At 48.3% G+C, this 22,814-nt stretch overlaps 1 protein-coding gene across 1 annotated transcript in view; it reads right to left on the minus strand.

Moving 5' to 3' along the window:
- The window catches only part of capn3a (calpain 3a, (p94)), an 80,533-nt gene that overhangs the window by 51,933 nt on the left and 5,786 nt on the right, over positions 1-22,814 (minus strand). The window contains exons 2-7 of the mRNA XM_029712632.1: positions 21,408-21,477; positions 14,936-15,054; positions 14,480-14,613; positions 7,818-7,986; positions 2,261-2,344; positions 1,426-1,520 (exon numbers count right to left, since the gene is read on the minus strand). Coding sequence (XP_029568492.1) covers positions 1,426-1,520; positions 2,261-2,344; positions 7,818-7,986; positions 14,480-14,613; positions 14,936-15,054; positions 21,408-21,477 — 671 coding nt within the window. The remainder of the gene's footprint in view (positions 1-1,425; positions 1,521-2,260; positions 2,345-7,817; positions 7,987-14,479; positions 14,614-14,935; positions 15,055-21,407; positions 21,478-22,814) is intronic.

A 22,814-nucleotide genomic window follows, 5' to 3' on the forward strand; every position in this document is an offset into this window, starting at 1 on the left:
AATGCTCACTAACAGGGATGGAAACAAAGTTGTGCAGATAATTTGAGAGAAATTAGCTTTTTGTTCGTATGGAACATTTCTGGGATCTTTTATTTCAACTCATGAACCACGGGACCAACACTTTACATCAACCAATCATATTTTTGTTCAGTATAAATCCTGCTGCTGCAGGATTATTTTACTTCTGCGACGAAACTGGTCAAATTAAGATCAAACACTAATAATTGAGCAGAATTGCATAAATGACATTCCAATGTCTACACTAGCATGGTACTTAGAAGAATGAGGCAATGTACTGGGAAGGCTAGCATGGACATCAGTCAACCAATCAACCAATCAATCAACCAACCAGTCAACCAATCAGTCAACCAACCAATCAGTTAACCAACCAACCAATCAGTTAACCAATCAATCAACCAACCAATCAACCAACCAACCAACCAACCAACCAATCAGTCAACCAATCAGCCAATCAGTCCAACCAACCAACCTTTCAGTCAACCAATCAATCAACCAACCAATCAACCAACCAATCAACTAATCAGTTAACCAATTAATCAATCAATCAATCAGTCAACCAATCAGTCAGTCAACCAATCAGTCAGTCAACCAATCAACCAATCAGTCAATCAATCAATCAACCAATCAGTCAGTCAACCAATCAACCAATCAGTCATTGTCAGTCAACCAATCAACCAAACAATCACCCAATCAGTCAGTCAACCAAACAATCAACCAATCAGTCAGTCAACCAATCAGTCAACCAATCAATCAACCAACCAATCAACCAACCAATCAACTAATCAGTTAACCAATTAATCAATCAACCAATCAGTCAACCAATCAATCAACCAACCAGTCAACCAATCAGTCAACCAACCAATCAGTTAACCAACCAACCAATCAGTTAACCAATCAATCAACCAAACAACCAACCAACCAATCAGTCAACCAATCAGCCAATCAGTCCAACCAACCAACCTTTCAGTCAACCAATCAACCAACCAACCAATCAACCAACCAATCAACCAACCAATCAACTAATCAGTTAACCAATTAATCAATCAATCAATCAGTCAACCAATCAGTCAGTCAACCAATCAGTCAGTCAACCAATCAACCAATCAGTCAATCAATCAACCAATCAGTCAGTCAACCAATCAACCAATCAGTCATTGTCAGTCAACCAATCAACCAAACAATCAACCAATCAGTCAGTCAACCAATCAGTCAACCAATCAATCAACCAACCAATCAACCAACCAATCAACCAACCAATCAACTAATCAGTTAACCAATTAATCAATCAACCAATCAGTCAACCAATCAATCAACCAATCAATCAACCAATCAGTCAACCAATCAGTCAACCAATCAGTCAACCATTCAGTCAAGTAATTAACCAATCAACCAGGTGTGTCTTACTTGTCACTCCAGGGCCCGTTCCACTCCACCTGACCCCAGGGGTTCCTGAGGCGCACCAGACGCACCTTAGGCTCCTTGTGCTGGGACTGCTTACACTGAGGAGAAACACACGCACCGGTCCATGTGACAATCACAACGGCAACAACCACTGGCCCATTCAGTCAGCTTTCAAAAGGCCTACAGTCATCTAACCACAGCTCTGTATCTCATGGTCTATCTATCTAATAATGTAGTCTATCTATCTATCTATATATCTATCTATCTATCTATCTATCTATCTATCTAATAATATAGTGTATATCATGGTCTATCTATCTAATAATGTAGTCCTATCTATCTATCTATCTATCTATCTATCTATCTATCTATCTATCTATCTATCTATCTATCTATCTATCTATCTATCTATCTATCTATCTATCTATCTATCTATATCATGGTCTATCTATCTAATAATGTAGTCCTATCTATCTATCTATCTATCTATCTATCTATCTGTCTGTCTGTCTGTCTGTCTGTCTGTCTGTCTGTCTGTCTGTCTGTCTGTCTGTCTGTCTGTCTGTCTGTCTGTCTGTCTGTCTGTCTGTCTGTCTGTCTGTCTGTCTGTCTGTCTGTCTGTCTGTCTGTCTGTCTGTCTGTCTGTCTGTCTGTCTGTCTGTCTCTATCTATCTATCTATCTATCTATCTATCTATCTATCTATCTATCTATCTATCTATCTATCTATCTATCTATCTATCTATCTATCTATCTATCTAATAATATAGTGTATATCATGGTCTATCTCACGATACTTGGCGTGAAGTGAATCTATATGTTTCTATAGGTCTATCTCACCTCTTCAACGGCAGTCACAGAGTAGGCGTGGCCCTTCACAAGGCCAGTCACAGTACGGGTCTCAAAGCGAGCAGGAACCAGGGACTGGGGGATGGAATGAACAACAAGGCAATGATGACATGAGGAACAGGCCTGATTGGACACAGTTGGTTAAACCTACGGAGGTGGATAGTTTTGAAATTGCTCTTGATCATCGATGAGTTCCAGCGATCAATACATTTGATTAAATCTATGGAATAGCTTATTTTTTTCTTCAAATGTTTTTTTTTTTGTTTGGGGGGGGGGTCCACTCCTCTTGTAATTCTACATGTTTTTATGGATAGTGCAGAGAGTAGAGGGAGCAGGAAAGACAGGAGAAGATATTGTGTTAAACAGGTGATGTGTGGATATGTACCCACACCGTCACGGTACATGTGTGGATATGTACCCACACCGACACGGTACATGTGTGCTCTGAGGGTGGCGGCACTAACTGCAGGCAAGACCTCCACAGACAGGTCATGTAGCTGAACGTTTTGACAGAAATGGCTTCTAGGTCTGATCAGAATCATAACGAAAGAGAGAGGCTCCCTGACGGGCTGCTCTATTGACGGGCTGCTCTATTGACGGGCTGCTCTATTGACGGGCTGCTCTATTGACGGGCTGCTCTATTGATGGGCTGCTCTATTGACGGGCTGCTCTATTGACGGGAGGCTCCCTGACTGCCTGCTCTATTGACGGGCTGCTCTATTGACGGACTGCTCTATTGACGGGCTGCTCTATTGACGGGCTGCTCTATTGATGGGCTGCTCAATTGACTGCCTGCTCTATTGACTGCATGCTCTATTGACGGGCTGCTCTATTGACGGACTGCTCTATTGACGGGCTGCTCTATTGACGGGCTGCTCTATTGACGGGCTGCTCTATTGACGGACTGCTCGATTCACTGCCTGCTCTATTGACGGGCTGCTCTATTGACGGGCTGCTCTATTGACGGGCTGCTCTATTGACTGCCTGCTCTATTGATGGGCTGCTCTATTGACGGGCTGCTCTTTTGACGGATTGCTCTATTGACGGGCTGCCCTATATACGGACTGCTCTATTGATGGCCTGCTCTATTGACTGGCTGCTCTATTGACGGGCTGCTCTATTGACGGACTGCTCTATTGACTGCCTGATCTATTGAAGGGAGGCTCCCTGACGGGCTGCTCTATTGACGGACTGCTCTATTGACGGACTGCTCTATTGACGGACTGCTCTATTGACGGCCTGATCTATTGAGGGGCTGCTCTATTGACGGGCTGCTCTATTGACGGGCTGCTCTATTGACGGGCTGCTCTATTGACGGGCTGCTTTTTTGACGGGCTGCTCTTTTGACGGACTGCTCTATTGACGGGCTGCTCTTTTGACGGACTGCTCTATTGATGGGCTGCTCTATTGACGGAATGCTCTATTGACCGGCTGCTCTATTGACGGAATGCTCTATTGACGGGCTGCTCTATTCACGGGTTGCTCTATTGACGGGCTGCTCTATTGACGGACTGCTCTATTGACGGACTGCTCTATTGACGGACTGCTCTATTGACGGGCTGCTCTATTGCCGGGCTGCTCTATTGACGGGTTGCTTTATTGACGGGCTGCTCTACTGACGGGCTGCTCTATTGACTGGCTGCTCTATTGACGGGAGGCTCCTTGACGGGCTGCTCTATGGACTGCCTGCTCTATTGACGGACTGCTCTATTGACAGGCTGCTCAATTGACGGGCTGCTCTATTGATGGGCTGCTCTATTGATGGGCTGCTCTATTGACGGGCTGCTCTATTGACGGGCTGCTCTATTGATTGGCTGCTCCATTGACGGGCTGCTCTATTGACGGACTGCTCTATTGACGGACTGCTCTATTGACGGGCTGCTCTAATGATGGGCTGCTCTATTGACGGGCTGCTCTATTGACGGACTGCTCTATTGACAGGCTGCTCTATTGACAGGCTGCTCTATTGACGGACTGCTCTATTGATGGGCTGTTCTATTGACGGGCTGCTCTATTGATTGGCTGCTCTATTGACTGGCTGCTCTATTGACTGCCTGCTCTATTGACTGCCTACTCTATTGACTGCCTGCTCTATTGACGGGCTGCTCTATTGACAGGCTGCTCTATTGACTGCCTGCTTTATTGACGGGCTGCTCTATTGAAGGGAGGCTCCCTGACGGGCTGCTCTATTGACGGCCTGCTCTATTGATTGGCTGCTCTATTGACGGGCTGCTCTATTGACTGCCTACTCTATTGACTGCCTGCTCTTTTGACGGGCTGCTCTATTGACAGGCTGCTCTATTGACTGCCTGCTTTATTGACGGGCTGCTCTATTGACGGGAGGCTCCCTGACGGGCTGCTCTATTGACGGCCTGCTCTATTGATGGACTGCTCTATTGACGGGCTGCTCTTTTGACGGACTGCTCTATTGACGGGCTGCCCTATTGATGGACTGCTCTATTGACGGGAGGCTCTTTTGATGGCCTGCTCTATTGACTGGCTGCTCTATTGACGGGCTGCTCTATTGACTGGCTGCTCTATTGACGGGCTGCTCTATTGACGGGCTGCTCTATTGACGGGCTGCTCTATTGATGGACTGCTCTATTGACGGACTGCTCTATTGACGGACTGCTCTATTGACGGACTGCTCTATTGACTGGCTGCTCTATTGACGGGAGGCTCCCTGACGGGCTGCTCTATTGACGGGCTGCTCTATTGACGGGCTGCTCTATTGACGGACTGCTCTATTGACGGGCTGCTCTATTGACGGACTGCTCTATTGACGGGCTGCTCTATTCACTGCCTGCTCTATTGACGGGCTGCTCTATTGACGGGCTGCTCTATTGACGGGCTGCTCTATTCACGGGCTGCACTATTGACGGGCTGCTCTATTGAAGGGCTGCTCTATTGATGGGCTGCTCTATTGACGGGCTGCTCTATTGATGGGCTGCTCTATTGACGGGCTGCTCTATTGACTGCCTGCTCTATTGACTGCATGCTTTATTGACGGGCTGCTCTATAGACAGGCTGCTCTATTGACGGGCTGCTCTATTGACGGGCTGCTCTATTGACTGCCTGATCTATTGAAGGGAGGCTCCCTGACGGGCTGCTCTATTGACGGACTGCTCTATTGACGGAATGCTCTATTGACGGAATGCTCTTTTGACGGGCTGCTCTATTGACGGACTGCTCTATTGACGGGTTGCTCTATTGACGGGAGGCTCCCTGACGGGCTGTTCTATTGACGGGCTGCTCTATTGATTGGCTGCTCTATTGACGGACTGCTCTATTGACGGACTGCTCTATTGACGGGCTGTTCTATTGACGGACTGCTCTATTGACAAGCTGCTCTATTGACGGACTGCTCTATTGACGGACTGCTCTATTGACGGGCTGCTCTATTGACGGGCTGTTCTATTGACGGGCTGCTTTATTGACGGACTGCTCTATTGACGGGCTGCTCTATTGACTGGCTGCTCTATTGACGGACTGCTCTATTGACGGACTGCTCTATTGACAGGCTGCTCAATTGACGGGCTGCTCTATTGACGTACTGCTCTATTCACTGCCTGCTCTATTGACGGACTGCTCTATTGACGGACTGCTCTATTGACGGACTGCTCTATTGACAGGCTGCTCAATTGACGGGCTGCTCTATTGACGGACTGCTCTATTCACTGCCTGCTCTATTGACGGACTGCTCTATTGACGGGCTGCTCTATTGACGGACTTCTCTATTGACGGACTGCTCTATTGACTGCCTGCTCTATTGACTGCCTGCTCTATTGACTGCCTGATCTTTTGACGGGAGGGTCCCTGACGGGCTGCTCTATTGACGGAATGCTCTATTGACGGGCTGCTCTATTGACGGAATGCCCTATTGACGGGCTGCTCTATTGACGGGCTGCTCTATTGACTGCCTGATCTATTGAAGGGAGGCTCCCTGACGGGCTGCTCTATTGACGGACTGCTCTATTGACGGAATGCTCTTTTGACGGGCTGCTCTATTGACGGACTGCTCTATTGACGGGTTGCTCTATTGACGGGAGGCTCCCTGACGGGCTGTTCTATTGACGGGCTGCTCTATTGATTGGCTGCTCTATTGACGGACTGCTCTATTGACGGACTGCTCTATTGACGGGCTGTTCTATTGACGGACTGCTCTATTGACAAGCTGCTCTATTGACGGACTGCTCTATTGACGGACTGCTCTATTTACGGGCTGCTCTATTGACGGGCTGTTCTATTGACGGGCTGCTTTATTGACGGACTGCTCTATTGACGGGCTGCTCTATTGACTGGCTGCTCTATTGACGGACTGCTCTGTTGACGGACTGCTCTATTGACAGGCTGCTCAATTGACGGGCTGCTCTATTGACGGACTGCTCTATTCACTGCCTGCTCTATTGACGGACTGCTCTATTGACGGACTGCTCTATTGACTGGCTGCTCTATTCACTGCCTGCTTTATTGACGGACTGCTCTATTGACGGGCTGCTCTATTGACGGACTGCTCTATTGACGGACTGCTCTCTTGACGGACTGCCCTATTGACTGGCTGCTCTATTCACTGCCTGCTCTATTGACGGACTGCTCTATTGACTGCCTGCTCTATTGATGGGCTGCTCTATTGACAGACTGCTCTTTTGACGGACTGCTCTATTGACGGGCTGCCCTATTGACGGGCTGCTCTATTGACGGACTGCTCTATTGACGGACTGCTCTATTGACTGCCTGCTCTATTGACTGCCTGCTCTATTGACTGCCTGATCTTTTGACGGGAGGGTCCCTGACGGGCTGCTCTATTGACGGAATGCTCTATTGACGGGCTGCTCTATTGACGGAATGCCCTATTGACGGACTGCTCTTTTGATGGCCTGCTCTATTGACTGCCTGCTCTATTGACAGACTGCTCTATTGACGGAATGCTCTTTTGATGGGCTGCTCTATTGACTGCCTGCTCTATTGACTGCCTGCTCTATTGATGGGCTGCTCTATTGACGGACTGCTCTATTGACCGGCTGCTCTATTGACGGAATACTCTTTTGACTGCCTGCTCTATTGACGGACTGCTCTATTGACGGGCAGCTCTATTGACGGGCTGCTCTATTGATGGGCTGCTCTATTGACGGGCTGCTCTATTGATGGGCTGCTCTATTGACGGACTGCTCTATTGACGGGCTGCTCTATTGACGGGAGGCTCTATTGACGGGCTGCTCTATTGACGGGCTGCTCTATTGACGGGCTGTTCTATTGACGGGCTGCTCTATTGACGGGCTGCTCTATTGACGGGCTGCTCTATTGACGGGAGGCTCTATTGACGGACTGCTCTATTGACGGGCTGCTCTATTGACGGGCTGCTCTATTGACGGGAGGCTCTATTGACTGCCTGCTCTATTGACTGGCTGCCCTATAGACGGACTGCTCTATTGACGGACTGCTCTATTGACGGGCTGCTCTATTGACGGGAGGCTCTATTGACGGACTGCTCTATTGACGAGACCTGTTGGAGGTCGGGGGGGTCACGTTACTAAGGTCAGAGACTCACGTCGATAGAGCAGCCCATCATAGAGCCTCTCTCCAGGGCCTTCTTCATGATCTTGTACAGCTCCTTGGGCGCCGCCTTCATCTCATAGAACTCTGTCACGCCCCCGGTGAAGTCTTCCATGGCCTCCGTGGTGTTACCGCCCTTCAGGGCCTCATAGGAACCGTGCAGCCTGGGGGATGGAAGGGTGAGACAGGGAGAGGGTTAGGGGTGGGTGAGAGGGTGGGGAGAGGGTGAGGGGGGAGACAGAGTGAAGGGGTGGGGAGAGGGTCAGGGGGGGAGAGAGGGTCAGGGGGGAGACAGAGTGTAGGAGGGGGGAGAGGGTCAGGGGGGAGACAGAGTGTAGGAGGGGGGAGAGGGTCAGGGGGGGAGAGAGGGTCAGGGGGGAGAGGGTCAGGGGGGAGACAGAGTGTAGGAGGGGGGAGAGGGTCAGGGGGGAGACAGAGTGTAGGAGGGGGGAGAGGGTCAGGGGGGAGAGGGTCAGGGGGGAGACAGAGTGAAGGAGTGGGGAGAGGGTCAGGGGGGAGAGAGGGTCAGGGGGGAGACAGAGTGAAGGGGTGGGGAGAGGGTCAGGGGGGGGAGACAGAGTGAAGGAGTGGGGAGAGGGTCAGGGGGGAGACAGAGTGAAGGAGTGGGGAGAGGGTCAGGGGGGGAGACAGAGTGAAGGAGTGGGGAGAGGGTCAGGGGGGGGGACAGAGTGAAGGGGTGGGGAGAGGGTCAGGCGGGAGACAGAGTGAAGGAGGGGGGAGAGGGTCAGGGGGGGGGACAGAGTGAAGGAGGGGGGAGAGGGTCAGGCGGGAGACAGAGTGAAGGAGGGGGGAGAGGGTCAGGGGGGGGGACAGAGTGAAGGGGTGGGGAGAGGGTCAGGCGGGAGACAGAGTGAAGGAGGGGGGAGAGGGTCAGGGGGGGGGGACAGAGTGAAGGGGTGGGGAGAGGGTCAGGGGGGGGGACAGAGTGAAGGGGTGGGGAGAGGGTCAGGGGGGAGACAGAGTGAAGGAGTGGGGAGAGGGTCAGGAGGGGAGACAGAGTGAAGGAGGGGGGAGAGGGTCAGGGGGGAGACAGAGTGAAGGGGTGGGGAGAGGGTCAGGGGGGGAGACAGAGTGAAGGAGGGGGGAGAGGGTCAGGGGGGAGACAGAGTGAAGGAGTGGGGAGAGGGTCAGGGGGGGAGACAGAGTGAAGGAGTGGGGAGAGGGTCAGGGGGGGAGACAGAGTGAAGGAGTGGGGAGAGGGTCAGGGGGGGAGACAGAGTGAAGGAGTGGGGAGAGGGTCAGGGGGTGTTGATGATGCGTTACTGGTCACGCTGAACAATATCTACCAACATTTAGAAAAGGCAATATAGCCTAATGAAAATTGTATTAATTTACCTCAATAGCACGTTTTAACACCATCCAACCCCTCTCTACTGGTGATAAACTGGTGAATTTGGGTGTCAAGTTCAACTCAGCCATCTCTCCATCTAGAACGCTGAGTACCGGAGCCCCTCAAGGTTGCGTACTTTCACCGATACTGTACACAAACGATTCTTAAGCCTCTGACGCAGCCCACCAATTTTTTGTTGTTGAAATATACAGATGACACCGCTGTTGTGGGTTTCCTCCACCCAGACCAAGCCTCCATTCAAGGTTTTTGACAGAGAAAGAGCTAAATTCATCCAGATGTGTACAGATAACTTTCTTGAAATAAACGTTAAGAAAACAAAAGAGATGGAAATTGATTTCAGAAGGAATAAAAAACTCCACTACCCCCCCCCCTATGAAGATCAATGGGGAACCAGAGTGACCACATATAAATACCTGGGAATCCAAAAAGACAATAAACTGAAATTCAATGACTGTGCCCTCGAAAAGATAAAGAAACTGCAACAGAGAATGTTTTTTTTTAAAGCAAACTGAACCATTTTAATGTCGACCGCCATATCTTACAAATATTCTATAGATCTGTCCTGCAGAGAGTGTTGTCCTTTGGTCTGATATGTTCTATAGATCTGTCCTGCAGAGAGTGTTGTCCTTTGGTCTGATATGTTCTATAGATCTGTCCTTCAGAGAGTGGTGTCCTTTGGTCTGATATGTTCTATAGATCTGTCCTGCAGAGAGTGTTATCCTTTGGTCTGATATGTTCTATAGATCTGTCCTTCAGAGAGTGGTGTCCTTTGGTCTGATATGTTCTATAGATCTGTCCTGCAGAGAGTGTTGTCCTTTGGTCTGATGTGCGTGTTTGGAAACATGCGAGCAGAAGACCAAGTCAAGCTTCAGCGCTTGATTAAGACGGCGGGAAGGATAATTGGTATAGATCAAGAATCAGCCTCCAACCAGTACACAAAATTCATCCTTCTAAAACTTGGAAAGCATTTTACAGGTCAGTACTCATCCCCTTCACTCAAAATTCAGTGACACCAGCAGCCAGACAAGGGGAAAGAGACTTCTTCAGTAGAAGTTCAGAACAGATAGATATGGGGACTATTTTATTCCTACAGCCATTACGCTGTATAATAGATAGTCTGTTGGTCTTCTTTTGTACATAGTGTTTCTGGCACCGTCTCTTATGACCTAAAAAAGCTGCTACATATCAGGACAGCGATTACTCATCTCGTACTGGACGAAGACTTTTTCTCATTCGCGGGAGAAATAGACGGAGATATCGAGGATGTACTGTAGGTCGGGGTGCCTTGTAAGGATCCGACGGTGAGTGGGTAACCTGCCTCTACCATCAGTCCAATTAGCCAACGTAAAATCCTTGGATAACAAAATATACAAACTACGATCATGAATATCCTACCAACGGGACATTGTAAACTGTAACATCTTATGTTTCACCTAGTCGTTGCTGAACAACGACATGAATAACATACAGCTGGCTGGGTTTACGCTGCATCGGCAGAATAGAACAGCAGCCTCCTGTAAGACAAGGGGTGGAGGTCTGTGTATATTTGTAAACAACAGCTAGAGCGCAAAATCTAATAATAAGGAAGTCTCTAGGTTTTGCTTGCCTGAGGTAGAGTATCTCATGATAAGCTGTAGACCACATTATTCACCAAGAGAGTTTTCATCTATATTATTCGTAACTGTCTATTTACCGCCACAAAACGATGCTGGCACTAAGACCGCACTCAATGAGCTGTATACGGCCATAAGCAAACAGGAAAACGCTCATCCAGAGGCAACGCTCCTAGTGGACGGGGACTTTAATGCAGGGAAACTTAAATCTGTTAAGACCTGATTTCTATCAGCATGTTAAATGTGCAACCAGGGGGAAAAAAGTGCCCTCCATTTGGCGAATCTGACAATAATTACATCTGCCTGATTCCTGTCAAAACTAATAGGACTCTAACCCGGACGTTTATAAGAAATCCTGCTATGCCCTCCAACAAACCATCAAACAGGCAAAGCATCAATACAGGACTAAGATTGAATCGTACTACACCGGCTCTGACGTTCGTCAGATGTGTGCTAACTATTATTACAGACTACAAAGGGAAGCACAGCCGTGAGCTGCCCAGCGACACGAGCCTACCAGTCGAGCTAAATTACTTCTATACTCGCTTCGAGGCAAGCAACACTGAAGCATGCATGAGAGCATCAGCTGTTCCGGACGACTGTGTGATCACGCTTTCCGTAGCCGATGTGAGTAAGACCTTTAAACATTCACAAGGCTGCAGGGCCAGACAGAGTACCAGGACGTGTACTCCGAGCATGCGCTGACCAACTGGCAAGTGTCTCCACTGACATTTTATTACGAGTGGATTATACACTCGCCAACGAATTCTCACCAAGCACCCAGATCTGTGGCCCTTGTATCGGCGTCTCCTCTTCATGAGAATGACGGGGATTTGGATCTGGTCCGGGAGGAGACGTAAATCTTTAGCCTCCAATTGTTTAAATAAAAAAATCTGCGTCCAGTCCAAGGTGAGTAATCGCTGTTCTGATGTCAAAAAGCTATTTTCTGTCATAAGAGATGGTGGCAGAAACATTATGTAAAAAAAAAAAGTTACATACAAGACGAAAAGAAAACTGAATAGCACGATTGGTTAGGAGGCCGTAAAACAGTAGCCATCGCCTCCGGTGCCAATTACACTGAGTGAGTCAGTTATCCTCACTGAGTGAGTCAGTTATCCTCACAGAGTGAGCCAGTTATCCTCACTGAGTGGGTCAGTTATCCTCACTGAGTCGGTCAGTTATCCTCACAGAGTGGGTCAGTTATCCTCACTGAGTGAGTCAGTTATCCTCACTGAGTGGGTCAGTTATCCTCACTGAGTCGGTCAGTTATCCTCACAGAGTGAGTCAGTTATCCTCACAGAGTGAGTCAGTTATCCTCACTGAGTCAGTCAGTTATCCTCACAGAGTGAGTCAGTTATCCTCACTGAGTGAGTCAGTTATTCTCACTGAGTGGGTCAGTTATCCTCACTGAGTGAGTCAGTTATCCTCACTGAGTGGGTCAGTTATCCTCACTGAGTCGGTCAGTTATCCTCACTGAGTGGGTCAGTTATCCTCACTGAGTGGGTCAGTTATCCTCACTGAGTGGGTCAGTTATCCTCACTGAGTGGGTCAGTTATCCTCACTGAGTGGGTCAGTTATCCTCACTGAGTGGGTCAGTTATCCTCACTGAGTGGGTCAGTTATCCTCACTGAGTCGGTCAGTTATCCTCACAGAGTGGGTCAGTTATCCTCACTGAGTGGGTCAGTTATCCTTGGAGGGAGATTCCAAGATGTGGGAAGTGTGCAGGGGGGCATGGGATAGAGGATTGTGTCGTTTCTGTGGATACAGTTGTGTGTCTCAACTGTAGGGGTGCCCATGTTGCTGGGGATCAGAAGTGTCTGGTGGGAGAGAAGCAAGTTGAGGTGGCTAGAATCAGAGTAGTGCAGAAGGTGTCATATACCCAAATGTATTTTAGGGGATTTTAACAACTGTACCTTGCACAAAGTCCTGCGCACATACCACCAGTATGTGAAATGTCAGACTAGGAAAAATAGGCCTCTTGACTTGTGCTACGGGACAATACCAAATGCGTTTTCTGCTAACAGACCTCCCCTGGGGACATCAGACCACAATGTGGTCTACCTCAGGTCAACCTAATGTCGGCTCCTGGAGAGGGAGAAACCCACAGTTAAAACTGTTCAGATCTGGAATGACAACAATATCACTGGTCTCCAGGGGTGTTTTGACTGTACTATGTGAGAGGCATTTGGTCTCCAGGGGTGTTTTGGCTGTACCATGTGGAAGGTATTTGGTCTCCATGGGTGTTTTGACTGTACTATGTGGGAGGTATTTGGTCTCCAGGGGTGTTTTGACTCTACTATGTGGAAGGTATTTGGTCTCCATGGGTGTTTTGACTGTACTATGTGGGAGGTATTTGGTCTCCAGGGGTGTTTTGACTGTACTATGTGGGAGGTATTTGGTCTCCAGGGGTGTTTTGACTGTACCATGTGGGAGGTATTTGGTCTCCAGGGATGTTTTGACTGTACCATGTGGGAGGTATTTGGTCTCCAGGGGTGTTTTGACTGTACTATGTGGGAGGTATTTGGTCTCCAGGGATGTTTTGACTGTACTATGTGGGAGGTATTTGGTCTCCAGGGGTGTTTTGACTGTACCATGTGGGAGGTATTTGGTCTCCAGGGGTTTTTTGACTGTACTATGTGGGAGGTATTTGGTCTCCAGGGGTGTTTTGACTGTACTATGTGGGAGGTATTTGGTCTCCAGGGGTGTTTTGACTCTACTATGTGGAAGGTATTTGGTCTCCATGGGTGTTTTGACTGTACTATGTGGGAGGTATTTGGTCTCCAGGGGTGTTTTGACTGTACTATGTGGGAGGTATTTGGTCTCCAGGGGTGTTTTGACTGTACCATGTGGGAGGTATTTGGTCTCCAGGGATGTTTTGACTGTACCATGTGGGAGGTATTTGGTCTCCAGGGGTGTTTTGACTGTACTATGTGGGAGGTATTTGGTCTCCAGGGATGTTTTGACTGTACTATGTGGGAGGTATTTGGTGTCCAGGGGTGTTTTGACTGTACTATGTGGGAGGTATTTGGTCTCCATGGGTGTTTTGACTGTACTGTGTGGGAGGTATTTGGTCTCCAGGGGTGTTTTGACTGTACTATGTGGGAGGTATTTGGTCTCCAGGGGTGTTTTGACTGTACCATGTGGGAGGTATTTGGTCTCCAGGGGTGTTTTGACTGTACCATGTGGGAGAAATTTGGTCTCCAGGGATGTTTTGACTGTACCATGTGGGAGGTATTTGAGGTCAGCAGGTCTGATCTTTATGAACTCACAGATGTTGTTTCAGACTATGTAAACTTCTGTGTTGAGTCAGATGTGCCAACTAAAACCTGTAAAATCTTCCCTAACAATAAGCCTTGGGTATCAAAACATCTCTACTTGATAGGAAGAAGGCAGTTAATGCTGAGGCTTATAGACAGGCTTTAAGAGATGGACAACGTGAGATCAAAAGACAGATTTATACCTTGTCAGCTCAGGGATTCGATCTAGTAACACTTTCGGTTACTGGCCCAATGCTCTAACCACTAGGCTACCTGCCGCCTCTGTCTAGCGAATAGACTTCTGCAGTATATAGACTTAATTTCCCTTATTCATCTAGACTTGGCGTAGAGTTAGGGGTACATATTTGGCATAGAGTTAGGGGTAGGTATTTGGCATAGAGATAGGGGTACGTACTTGGCGTAGGCCTTCTCCAGCAGGGCGCTCCAGAACTCGTTCCTCTCGGCAGACTTGGTGAACACCAGCTGGTTGTTGAAGGTGGGGATGCGGTCGTCGATGACAACGTCAACCCAGTCGCCGTAGCGCCAGAACTGGAGGAGGAAAAGGCACGGGTGATGACATTTTGACAGGAGTTGATCATGAATTGTAATCAGGGTCGGGGGGGGGTCGATTTCAGTTCAATTCCTGTCAAGTAAACCTCGGAATTCCTATCTCACTTTTGAGGAAATTCATTGAGGTACAATTTCAATTTCAATTTCAAATGTCAGTGTATTTCCTGAATTCACTGACTTGAAATGTAATCGAGGCCCTTCCCTGACTACAATAAAACAGAGAAATAGACAGTCTATGTAAAATGTGTTATTGTTTCTAGTTATCTAATAATGAGGATTGTTTTGATTGGTGAGTTCTGACCTGGAAGTGGAAGATTCCTCCATATCCCTCGGAGAGGCTCTGTTCCTGAGGAATGACCCGGTAGAGGAGCTTCTCATTCAGAGTCAAACAGGCTATAGCAGCCAGCAGCCAGCAGTCACCTAGGAAACACACAGTTAGTTACCTAGGAAACACACAGTCAGACAGGCTATAGCAGCCAGCAGTCACCTAGGAAACATGCAGTGAGAGACACACACCAATAACCTAGTTGTGCATTTGTATAACAACAACACTGTGATGTGAATCTAAAAATATCATCCCATTGGTTGTCAGTGGCCGTCATCCCATTGGTTGTCATATACCATTATCCCATTGGTTGTCAGTGGCCATCATCCCATTGGTTGTCATATACCATTATCCCATTGGTTGTCAGTGGCCGTCATCCCATTGGTTGTCAGATACCATTATCCCATTGGTTGTCAGTGGCCATCATCCCATTGGTTGTCAGATACCATCATCCCATTGGTTGTCAGTGGTCATCATCCCATTGGTTGTCAGTGGCCATCATCCCATTGGTTGTCAGTGGCCATCATCCCATTGGTTGTCAGTGGCCAATATCCCATTGGTTGTCAGATACCATTATCCCATTGGTTGTCAGTGGCCATCATCCCATTGGTTGTCAGTGATCATCATACCATTGGTTGTCTCCAGATGTGACTTGATATCTGAATAATACTAACATTTCCTCTGATATCTTTGTGTTGTTGAGGAAAGTCTCCCTCCTGACCTCAGTGTTCTCTGGTTGTCTCTCAGTGTTCTCCGGTTGTCCCTCAGTGTTCTCCGGTTGTCCCTCAGTGTTCTCCGGTTGTCCCTCAGTGTTCTCCGGTTGTCCCTCAGTGTTCTCTGGTTGTCTCTCAGTGTTCTCTGGTTGTCTCTCAGTGTTCTCTGGTTGTCCCTCAGTGTTCTCTGGTTGTCCCTCAGTGTTCTCTGGTTGTCCCTCAGTGTTCTCTGGTTGTCTCTCAGTGTTCTCCGGTTGTCCCTCAGTGTTCTCTGGTTGTCCCTCCACCTCGGTGTGGAGGATGTGCCCAGTCAGGGAGTTAACTGTTGAACAATGTCAGTTTTGAGCATTTAGAATATTTTGGTCCCAGCCTGCATGGATCTTTGTTCCCACTGGATGGACGAACAGCTTAACAATGAGAAGTGCTGCTAGCTGGAATCCCTTCCATAGAGCCAGTACAATATAGAGAGGCCACTGGTAGAGAGGTGGAGAGGCCACCGGTAGAGAGGTGGAGAGGCCACTGGTAGAGAGGTGGAGAGGCCACCGGTAGAGAGGTGGAGAGGCCACCGGTAGAGAGGTGGAGAGGCCACCGGTAGAGAGGCCACCGGTAGAGAGGTGGTGAGGCCACCGGTAGAGAGGTGGTGAGGCCACCGGTAGAGAGGTGGAGAGGCCACCGGTAGAGAGGTGGAGAGGCCACCGGTAGAGAGGTGGAGAGGTCACCGGTAGAGAGGTGGAGAGGCCACCGGTAGAGAGGTGGAGAGGCCACCGGTGGAGAGGTGGAGAGGCCACCGGTAGAGAGGTGGAGAGGCCACCGGTAGAGAGGTGGAGAGGCCACCGGTGGAGAGGCCACCGGTGGAGAGGCCACCGGTAGAGAGGTGGAGAGGCCACCGGTAGAGAGGTGGAGAGGCCACCGGTAGAGAGGTGGAGAGGCCACCGGTAGAGAGTTGGAGAGGCCTGTTCAGAGGCTCGCAGGGGGAGAGATTAGGTGTTTTCTTCTTTGAAGGGACAGGTTACCTGGGCTATAATGGGACAGGTTACCAGGGCTATAATGGGACAGGTTACCAGGGCTATAATGGGACAGGTTACCTGGGCTATAATGGGACAGGTTACCAGGGCTATAATGGGACAGGTTACCAGGGCTATAATGGGACAGGTAACCTGGGCTATAATGGGACAGGTTACCAGGGCTATAATGGGACAGGTTACCAGGGCTATAATGGGACAGGTTACCAGGGCTATAATGGGACAGGTTACCAGGGCTATAATGGGACAGGTTACCAGGGCTTTAATGGGACAGGTTACCTGGGCAATAATGGGACAGGTTACCAGGGCTATACTGGGACAGGTTCCCTGGGCTATAATGGGACAGGTTACCTTGGCTATAATGGGACAGGTTACCAGGGCAATAATTGGACAGGTTACCTGGGCTATAATGGGACAGGTTACCAGGGCTGTAATTGGACAGGTTACCAGGGCAATAAAACATCACACACCTGTATCAGTCAATACATCACCTGACCCTCCTCACCATAAGGATCCACAGGCGTAGCAACAACAGAGGATGAGGGGGACCTGTCCCCCACAAATATTCAAAACACTCAACTGTCCAAAGTTAACAACAAACTAGCAAGAGAAGAGAGAATCAAGTTGGGGTCAGAGTAGAGTTGGGGTCAGAGTAGAGTTGGGGTCAGAGTAGAGTTGGGGTCAGAGTAGAGTTGGGGTCAGAGTAGAGTTGGGGTCATTGTAGTGTAGTAATGGGGTCAGTGTAGTGTAGTATTGGGGTCAGTGTAGTGTAGTATTGGGGTCAGTGTAGTATTGGGGTCATTGTAGTGTTGGGGTCATTGTAGTGTTGGGGTCATTGTAGTGTTGGGGTCATTGTAGTGTTGGTGTTGGGGTCATTGTAGTGTTGGGGTCATTGTAGTGTTGGGGTCAGTGTAGTATTGGGGTCAGTGTAGTGTTGGGGTCAGTGTAGTATTGGGGTCAGTGTAGTGTTGGGGTCATTGTAGTGTAGTGTTGGGGTCAGTGTAGTAATGGGGTCAGTGTAGTGTAGTGTTGGGGTCAGTGTAGTATTGGGGTCATTGTAGTGTTGGGGTCATTGTAGTGTTGGTGTTGGGGTCATTGTAGTGTTGTGGTCATTGTAGTGTTGGATTCAGTGTAGTGTAGTGTTGGGGTCAGTGTAGTGTTGGGGTCAGTGTAGTATTGGGGTCAGTGTAGTGTAGTGTTGGGGTCAGTGTAGTGTTGGGGTCAGTGTAGTAATGGGGTCAGTGTAGTGTTGGGGTCAGTGTAGTGTAGTAATGGGGTCAGTGTAGTAATGGGGTCAGTGTAGTATTGGGGTCAGTGTAGTAATGGGGTCAGTGTAGTATTGGGGTCAGTGTAGTAATGGGGTCAGTGTAGTATTGGGGTCAGTGTAGTATTGGGGTCAGTGTAGTGTTGGGGTCAGTGTAGTGTTGGGGTCAGTGTAGTAATGGGGTCAGTGTAGTATTGGGGTCAGTGTAGTGTTGGGGTCATTGTAGTGTAGTGTTGGGGTCAGTGTAGTAATGGGGTCAGTGCCGTGTAGTGTTGGGGTCAGTGTAGTGTAGGGGTCAGTGTAGTATTGGGGTCAGTGTAGTATAGTATTGGGGTCAGTGTAGTATTGGGGTCAGTGTAGTATTGGGGTCAGTGTAGTAATGGGGTCAGTGTAGTGTTGGGGTCAGTGTAGTATTGGGGTCAGTGTAGTATTGGGGTCAGTGTAGTAATGGGGTCAGTGTAGTATTGGGGTCAGTGTAGTATTGGGGTCAGTGTAGTATTGGGGTCAGTGTAGTATTGGGGTCAGTGTAGTAATGGGGTCAGTGTAGTATTGGGGTCAGTGTAGTGTAGTGTAGGGGTCAGTGTAGTATTGGGGTCAGTGTAGTGTTGGGGTCAGTGTAGTAATGGGGTCAGTGTAGTAATGGGGTCAGTGTAGTGTTGGGGTCAGTGTAGTAATGGGGTCAGTGTAGTAATGGGGTCAGTGTAGTATTGGGGTCAGTGTAGTGTAGTAATGGGGTCAGTGTAGTGTTGGGGTCAGTGTAGTGTTGGGGTCAGTGTAGTGTAGTAATGGGGTCAGTGTAGTATTGGGGTCAGTGTAGTATTGGGGTCAGTGTAGTAATGGGGTCAGTGTAGTATTGGGGTCAGTGTAGTATTGGGGTCAGTGTAGTATTGGGGTCAGTGTAGTGTAGTGTTGGGGTCAGTGTAGTATTGGGGTCAGTGTAGTATTGGGGTCAGTGTAGTATTGAGGTCAGTGTAGTATTGGGGTCAGTGTAGTATTGGGGTCAGTGTAGTAATGGGGTCAGTGTAGTATTGGGGTCAGTGTAGTAATGGGGTCAGTGTAGTAATGGGGTCAGTGTAGTATTGGGGTCAGTGTAGTATTGGGGTCAGTGTAGTAATGGGGTCAGTGTAGTAATGGGGTCAGTGTAGTATTGGGGTCAGTGTAGTAATGGGGTCAGTGTAGTAATGGGGTCAGTGTAGTAATGGGGTCAGTGTAGTGTAGTAATGGGGTCAGTGTAGTGTAGTATAGGGGTCAGTGTAGTAATGGGGTCAGTGTAGTGTAGTAATGGGGTCAGTGTAGTGTTGGGGTCAGTGTAGTGTTGGGGTCAGTGTAGTAATGGGGTCAGTGTAGTGTTGGGGTCAGTGTAGTAATGGGGTCATTGTAGTAATGGGGTCAGTGTAGTATTGGGGTCAGTGTAGTGTAGTGTTGGGGTCAGTGTAGTAATGGGGTCAGTGTAGTAATGGGGTCAGTGTAGTATTGGGGTCAGTGTAGTAATGGGGTCAGTGTAGTATTGGGGTCAGTGTAGTAATGGGGTCAGTGTAGTATTGGGGTCAGTGTAGTAATGGGGTCAGTGTAGTGTAGTATTGGGGTCAGTGTAGTGTAGTATTGGGGTCAGTGTAGTGTAGTATTGGGGTCAGTGTAGTAATGGGGTCAGTGTAGTGTAGTATTGGGGTCAGTGTAGTGTTGGGGTCAGTGTAGTATTGGGGTCAGTGTAGTATTGGGGTCAGTGTAGTATTGGGGTCAGTGTAGTAATGGGGTCAGTGTAGTATTGGGGTCAGTGTAGTGTAGTGTTGGGGTCAGTGTAGTAATGGGGTCAGTGTAGTGTTGGGGTCAGTGTAGTGTAGTGTTGGGGTCAGTGTAGTAATGGGGTCAGTGTAGTAATGGGGTCAGTGTAGTATTGGGGTCAGTGTAGTAATGGGGTCAGTGTAGTATTGGGGTCAGTGTAGTAATGGGGTCAGTGTAGTGTTGGGGTCAGTGTAGTATTGGGGTCAGTGTAGTATTGGGGTCAGTGTAGTATTGGGGTCAGTGTAGTAATGGGGTCAGTGTAGTATTGGGGTCAGTGTAGTGTAGTGTTGGGGTCAGTGTAGTAATGGGGTCAGTGTAGTGTTGGGGTCAGTGTAGTGTTGGGGTCAGTGTAGTAATGGGGTCAGTGTAGTAATGGGGTCAGTGTAGTGTAGTGTTGGGGTCAGTGTAGTAATGGGGTCAGTGTAGTATTGGGGTCAGTGTAGTGTAGGGGTCAGTGTAGTGTTGGGGTCAGTGTAGTGTTGGGGTCAGTGTAGTAATGGGGTCAGTGTAGTAATGGGGTCAGTGTAGTATTGGGGTCAGTGTAGTAATGGGGTCAGTGTAGTAATGGGGTCAGTGTAGTAATGGGGTCAGTGTAGTAATGGGGTCAGTGTAGTAATGGGGTCAGTGTAGTATTGGGGTCAGTGTAGTATTGGGGTCAGTGTAGTAATGGGGTCAGTGTAGTAATGGGGTCAGTGTAGTAATGGGGTCAGTGTAGTATTGGGGTCAGTGTAGTGTTGGGGTCAGTGTAGTATTGGGGTCAGTGTAGTATTGGGGTCAGTGTAGTAATGGGGTCAGTGTAGTATTGGGGTCAGTGTAGTATTGGGGTCAGTGTAGTGTAGTATTGGGGTCAGTGTAGTAATGGGGTCAGTGTAGTATTGGGGTCAGTGTAGTAATGGGGTCAGTGTAGTAATGGGGTCAGTGTAGTGTTGGGGTCAGTGTAGTATTGGGGTCAGTGTAGTAATGGGGTCAGTGTAGTATTGGGGTCAGTGTAGTATTGGGGTCAGTGTAGTAATGGGGTCAGTGTAGTATTGGGGTCAGTGTAGTATTGGGGTCAGTGTAGTAATGGGGTCAGTGTAGTATTGGGGTCAGTGTAGTATTGGGGTCAGTGTAGTAATGGGGTCAGTGTAGTAATGGGGTCAGTGTAGTATTGGGGTCAGTGTAGTATTGGGGTCAGTGTAGTATTGGGGTCAGTGTAGTGTAGTATTGGGGTCAGTGTAGTATTGGGGTCAGTGTAGTAATGGGGTCAGTGTAGTGTAGTATTGGGGTCAGTGTAGTATTGGGGTCAGTGTAGTGTAGTATTGGGGTCAGTGTAGTATTGGGGTCAGTGTAGTATTGGGGTCAGTGTAGTGTAGTATTGGGGTCAGTGTAGTATTGGGGTCAGTGTAGTAATGGGGTCAGTGTAGTATTGGGGTCAGTGTAGTAATGGGGTCAGTGTAGTATTGGGGTCAGTGTAGTATTGGGGTCAGTGTAGTGTAGTATTGGGGTCAGTGTAGTAATGGGGTCAGTGTAGTGTAGGGGTCAGTGTAGTATTGGGGTCAGTGTAGTATTGGGGTCAGTGTAGTATTGGGGTCAGTGTAGTAATGGGGTCAGTGTAGTAATGGGGTCAGTGTAGTAATGGGGTCAGTGTAGTAATGGGGTCAGTGTAGTGTAGTGTAGTTATTATTTACCAAGGTCTCCCTGGCAAATGTCTGTCCTGCTGGCTCCGCCCACAATGAACTGAGGGTTCTCACAGATCTCCTGAAAACACACAGAAACACACAGACACGTGGATTAGCTGGCTGGGGGAATAAATACTGAAGACACACAGAAACACACAGACACGTGGATTAGCTGACTGGGGGAATAAATACTGAAGACACACAGAAACACACAGACACGTGGATTAGCTGGCTGGGGGAATAAATACTGAAGACACACAGAAACACACAGACACGTGGATTAGCTGACTGGGGGAATAAATACTGAAGACACACAGAAACACACAGACACGTGGATTAGCTGACTGGGGGAATATATACTGAAAACACACAGAAACACACAGACACGTGGATTAGCTGACTGGGGGAATATATACTGAAGACACACAGAAACACACAGACACGTGGATTAGCTGACTGGGGGAATAAATACTGAAGACACACAGAAACACACAGACACGTGGATTAGCTGACTGGGGGAATAAATACTGAAGACACACAGAAACACACAGACACGTGGATTAGCTGACTGGGGGAATAAATACTGAAGACACACAGAAACACACAGACACGTGGATTAGCTGACTGGGGGAATATATACTGAAAACACACAGAAACACACAGACACGTGGATTAGCTGACTGGGGGAATATATACTGAAGACACACAGAAACACACAGACACGTGGATTAGCTGACTGGGGGAATAAATACTGAAGACACACAGAAACACACAGACACGTGGATTAGCTGACTGGGGGAATATATACTGAAAACACACAGAAACACACAGACACGTGGATTAGCTGACTGGGGGAATATATACTGAAGACACACAGAAACACACAGACACGTGGATTAGCTGGCTGGGGGAATAAATACTGAAGACACACAGAAACACACAGACACGTGGATTAGCTGACTGGGGGAATACATACTGAAGACACACAGAAACACACAGACACGTGGATTAGCTGGCTGGGGGAATAAATACTGATGACACACAGAAACACAGAGACACGTGGATTAGCTGACTGGGGGAATACATACTGAAGACACACAGAAACACACAGACACGTGGATTAGCTGGCTGGGGGAATAAATACTGAAGACACACAGAAACACACAGACACGTGGATTAGCTGACTGGGGGAATAAATACTGAAGACACACAGAAACACACAGACACGTGGATTAGCTGACTGGGGGAATAAATACTGAAGACACACAGAAACACACAGACACGTGGATTAGCTGACAGGGGGAATTAATACTGAAGACACACAGATACACACAGACACGTGGATTAGCTGACTGGGGGAATAAATACTGAAGACACACAGAAACACACAGACACGTGGATTAGCTGACTGGGGGA

The sequence above is a fragment of the Salmo trutta genome, chromosome 25 (genome assembly GCF_901001165.1).
Source record: "Salmo trutta chromosome 25, fSalTru1.1, whole genome shotgun sequence".
Lineage (NCBI taxonomy): Eukaryota > Metazoa > Chordata > Actinopteri > Salmoniformes > Salmonidae > Salmo > Salmo trutta.